Below are 5,000 nucleotides of genomic sequence, written 5' to 3'. Positions count from 1 at the left end.
ACATTGTTTTAATAAAGTTGCATATATAAGTAAAATATATATTGCTGACATATATGGTTGCTACATATAATAACATACAAAAAAACATCACAGAATATTATTAACATACAGTATGCACATGTAAACACATTACTATGTGAATTTTATATATATGCTATAAACTTATGTATTCATCTACCCAAAGAATATATGTGTGCAAAATTATATATGGCCTTAAAGGTAACATATATGGCAATATTACATGTGATATATTACATTTCTGTATGAGTGTTTATGAAGAGATACTTGAAAAGTGCTTAAATTATGTGAAATTACAAAATAATTACATTTATTTCAAGATCTCCTCCTAAGCAACAGAATGCATGATATTAAATATTTTAAGAAAGTGCCTAAAAGAGAATCGAGATGAAATTGAAATGGATCTGTTAGAGATACTAGCACAAACTAAATAAAACTAATAAAGACAAGTAGTACTGGAGAAAATGAAATGTTTTTTTTCTTCTGGTATAGCCTCTTTGAATAAGAAGTATATAGTTTGTTTGTTAGTATTTATATTGATATTGCAGGAATGAGCTGGTGTTAACATTGAGTCTGAGCGCGGTGTAATGAATGCGTGATCATCAGATGTGTGAAGCAGAGGATTTCTCGCTGCAGGCCGTGTATCACAACCTGAAGCCGGCGTCTCTCAGACAGCAGCTGGACAACATCAGCGTCCAGCCGGAGAAAGCCGAGGTGTTCGCTCAGGTTTGGGCTGCCGCTGCTCCAGATGTGGTGGAGAAGATCCGACTCGGGATATTTGCCCCTAAAAAGGTGAGTTCACGCTCAAGTTCTAGATGTTTGCATGAATCTGAGGCCTGACCGATATCTCTGCCCAGTCTGAACCTGCGAAACATTTGATATTCGAGAAGATGGGATCCTTCATTCATGTCAGATCTGATACAGAACCATTTTTGGATCCCCAAAGAAGCTTTCAGTGATCAGTTTCTTGAATAATGTATTGGAAACGGTCCGTTATTGTTATTCTGAAGAGTGTAGATGTGAACAGTGCAGTCTGAATCATGAACAAATGACTCTCGAAATGATTCCTTGTAATGAATCAGTCAGAAAGACTCACAAACAGTCTCAAGTTTGAATCGGACTAATGACTCTACACTCGTGAAAATAGTGATTCCTTAGAAGAACCATTTTAGGTTCCCTAAAGAAGCTTTCAGTGATCAGTTCTTAAAATAAACATTTTTTCTTAGTGTGAAAAACTTTTTTTAATAATATCAGCAGAAGCCAGTTATTATTAAGAGTGTTATTATTGGCTTCATAATATTAATAACATATTTTTCTACATTTTTTGGACACCTTTTAATTATGTCCCATTGTTTATGACTTGTGTTGTAGTTGTAAACTTCTAAAGAAATCATTAGAGTTCAAAGTAAGCCTAAGTTGAGTGTGTTTCTGGTGTGTTTTCCAGCTGGATCTCGTGGGTTGGCAGCTCGGTCTGCAGATGGCTTCATCGGCTCGGAGCAGACTGAAAGCGCCGCATGCCGTCCTCAATCTGGGGCTCCGGACGGAGGACGACACCGAGGTAAACGCACACGCTTCTCAGCTTTCAGCTCGACCCATGATCAGAGGAGGAGCGCGTGCGTTCCGGTGCTTTCTGTGTGAACAGAGACAGAGCTGCAGTTCCTCCGGCGCTCAGATGGTGGCGCTGTGGCTGCGTGTGTGTGTGTGTGTTCTTCTAACGCAGATCAGAGGTCTAAAGCCCTGCAATCAATCCCTGCGAGCGAGTTCAAGGCTTCTGTGGCGTTTCTGTTTTGCACTAAAGATATGTCTCTGGTAAAACAATATAATGCATTATAAAGGTCCTCATAACTGTATAAGCTGTGTTACACTTTATAACCTGAATATAAGATGCACATGATGCATTAAAACAGATTTAAAGGTGGATAAAAGCATCTGCTAAAAGCATGCTCGTAACGGATAAGATAAGAACAGACACATTACAGTGACATTCAGAGCGTTGCATCATATGATTGAATCAGTGCAGGCTGAAGAACGTGTTTGTCAGTGTGACTCTGAGCCGAGAAAATCATGTGATTCTGCTGTGAACTCTTGACGTTTGTCTCTGTTTCGGTTCCGTGTTTGTTTGGCGTGATGAACGCTTGTAATAATGCGTTAAGAGCCGCCGTGTTTCCCGTGGTAGATCTCAGCACGTCACAGCGCTCCTCTGAAGAGACGGAGCTCGCTCCCGTGAATCTGTGCTTTATTCTGTGTTCTCAAAGCTTCATCCAAGCAGCAGGCGTTTCTCCTTTGTTTTTCTGGGTTGGGTCACGGAGGAGCGGAAACTCTTTGTTGAATCCTCGCTCGTTCTGCTGCGACCTCGTTCTCCGTCAGCGGCAGATAAAGACAGTAATTAAACATCTCGTTTGACTGCTGGGCTCCTCTCCTGTTCCTCGCGCTCCTGTCTAACACTTGTGTGTTCTGCGTCGCAGTATTTTCTGGGATGTTATCGTTAATGTAATTAGATGATATTTTGCTGAGTGTGTTTCGGTGCTGGTGTGTTGGCCCGTTCTGGACTGATGACTCAAAGCTTTTCATATTCTTCATAATCTGTGCCAGAAATCAACTTTTCCATTAAAGGCCGACATCTGCCCTCTTAAACTGATCTGAGGACGTTTTTCTTTTATAAGGCCAATGTTTTCTAACCCTGTTATATATATGCATCATCTTTTATCTCACATTCTTACATTTAATCAATAAATTCAATTAGAATAAGAAGACACTGCAGGCTGTTACCAATCAATGACATCCGTGTCAGTAAAATCCAGTTTTGCAGAAGCAGCGTTTAGATGAAGTTACACTTTACACTGTAATTATTACAACTGCATAAATAATGCAACATGAGATTAATGCTCTTAAAATAATATTTTGAATATTGAAATATGAATTTATATATTTTTTTAAATGAAATTATACTGTAAATATGAAACTAAAAGACTAAATGTGACCCTGGAGCGCAAAACCAGTCATAAGGGTCAATTTTAAAAAAATTGAGATTTATGCATCATCTGAAAGTTGAATAAATAATCTTTCCATTGATGTATGGTTTGTTGGACAAATATTTGTCTGAGATGCAACTATTTGAAAATCTGGAATCTGAGGGAGCAAAAAAATCTAAATATTGAGAAAATCACCTTTAAAGTTGTTCAAATGAAGTTCTTAGCAATGCATATTACTAATCAAAAATGAAGTTTTCATATATTTACGGTAGGAAATTTACTAAATATCTTCATGGAACATGATCTTAATATCCTGATGATTTTTGGCATAAAAGAAAAATGTATAATTTTGACCCATACAATGTATTGTTGGTTATTGCTACAAATATAGCTGTGCTGCTTATGACTGCTTCTGTGCTGCAGGGTCACAGATGTGAAACAAGACTAAAAGTTGATTGAAACGTTTATTTCGAACATGTAAATAAACATAGTAACAACACAATACAAATCAATTTCAACTTATACATGTCCAAAAAGGAGTAGGAAGAAGCATAAGCTTATTTAATCCTACCCCTTCTCCATTCCACGGTGATAATAGTAATCAATAACAATAATCATCCAATCAACTTCATGATAACAATAATCAACTTAACTTCATAACTCTGTCATCTCATCTTTGTCTTAATGCACTCTTTTGACTTTCCTACGTATATTTACATTAAATATACAAACAAAACCTAAATAAAAACTATAACTAAATCTATAGGAGCACCTAATCAGATCCGTTCTTCCTCCTGATGAATTCTGAGAACCGTACGTTTATACTGCTTTGGATCACAGTTTCACTCCACTTACAGAAATACAACAGCTTCTTAATGTTGCACGAACATAGAGATGCTTAAAATTACACTCTCTCCTAAGATGATGTCGCTCTTCTCCATCAAGGAATAATTTTTGAATATTGCTAGGGAGTAAATTATTTTTTGCTTTTATACATTATTTGTGCTGTTTGAAAATAAACCAGATCAATGAATTTTAATATCCTTGATTTTAAAAATAATGAATTTGTATGATCTCTATAACCAATTTTATGAATTATCCATATTGCTCTTTTTTGCAACATAGATAATGATAATAGTCTGCATTTATAGGTATCACCCCAAACCTCTGAGCAATAATTTAAGTATGGTAATATTAATGCACTATACAGAATGTAGAGTGATTTGTGGTCCAGAACATGCTTTGCCTTATTCAGTACTGAGACACTTCTAGACAATTTATTATGTACATGGTTTATGTGAGATTTCCAACTTAATTTATCATCTATTATCACCCCAAGAAATTAATTTTCATTTACAATTTCTATGTCCACACCATCTATCTGTATCTGAACTTGTGTACTCTTTTTACTGTTTACAAATAACATACATTTAGTTTTATTAACATTTAATGATAATTTATTTAAATCAAACCACCTTTTTAATTTACTCATTTCTAAAGTAATAGTCTCTAATAATTCTTTTAAATCCCCCACAGAACGTAAAATGTTTATATCGTCTGCGAACAAAACTAACTTGATTAATTTTGATACATTACAAATATCATTTATATTAAGCAAAAATAACTTCGGACCCAGTACTGACCCCTGGGGGACGCCACAAGCAATGCTCAAGCACGAAGATGAATATTCCCCCAACTTCACAAACTTCCCCCAGTTTACTCAACGATTCATTAAAACTGTTGATTTATTCAGCAGCAAGGCAACTGACTCTCTTCAGCGAATCATTGATTTGCTCAAAAAAGTGGATTCACTTACAATGTAATGTTTTGTTTGGAACTATTTTTTGCGATCTGCGATCGTGCTGATATTTGAAACAACATGTGATATTGATTATATCATGTAGAAATATAAGACAAACTCATACAGGGGCATTTTCAGGCCACTCTAACTACATTATTCTAGGACAGTGTGAACAATCAAAATGTGTTTTGGTTTTGATTTTCGTAAAG

General features: G+C 36.0%; 1 protein-coding gene across 1 annotated transcript in view; it reads left to right on the top strand.

Annotated features, from left to right (window-relative positions):
- commd10 (COMM domain containing 10) overlaps positions 1-5,000 on the top strand; it is a 20,363-nt gene that overhangs the window by 3,872 nt on the left and 11,491 nt on the right. Inside the window, exons 4-5 of the mRNA XM_058784657.1 lie at positions 655-810; positions 1,463-1,576. Of these exons, the coding sequence (XP_058640640.1) occupies positions 655-810; positions 1,463-1,576 (270 nt within the window). The remainder of the gene's footprint in view (positions 1-654; positions 811-1,462; positions 1,577-5,000) is intronic.

Source organism: Onychostoma macrolepis, chromosome 08 (genome assembly GCF_012432095.1).
Source record: "Onychostoma macrolepis isolate SWU-2019 chromosome 08, ASM1243209v1, whole genome shotgun sequence".
In the NCBI taxonomy this organism is placed as follows: domain Eukaryota; kingdom Metazoa; phylum Chordata; class Actinopteri; order Cypriniformes; family Cyprinidae; genus Onychostoma; species Onychostoma macrolepis.
This window is presented reverse-complemented; position numbering and strand designations above follow the sequence as displayed.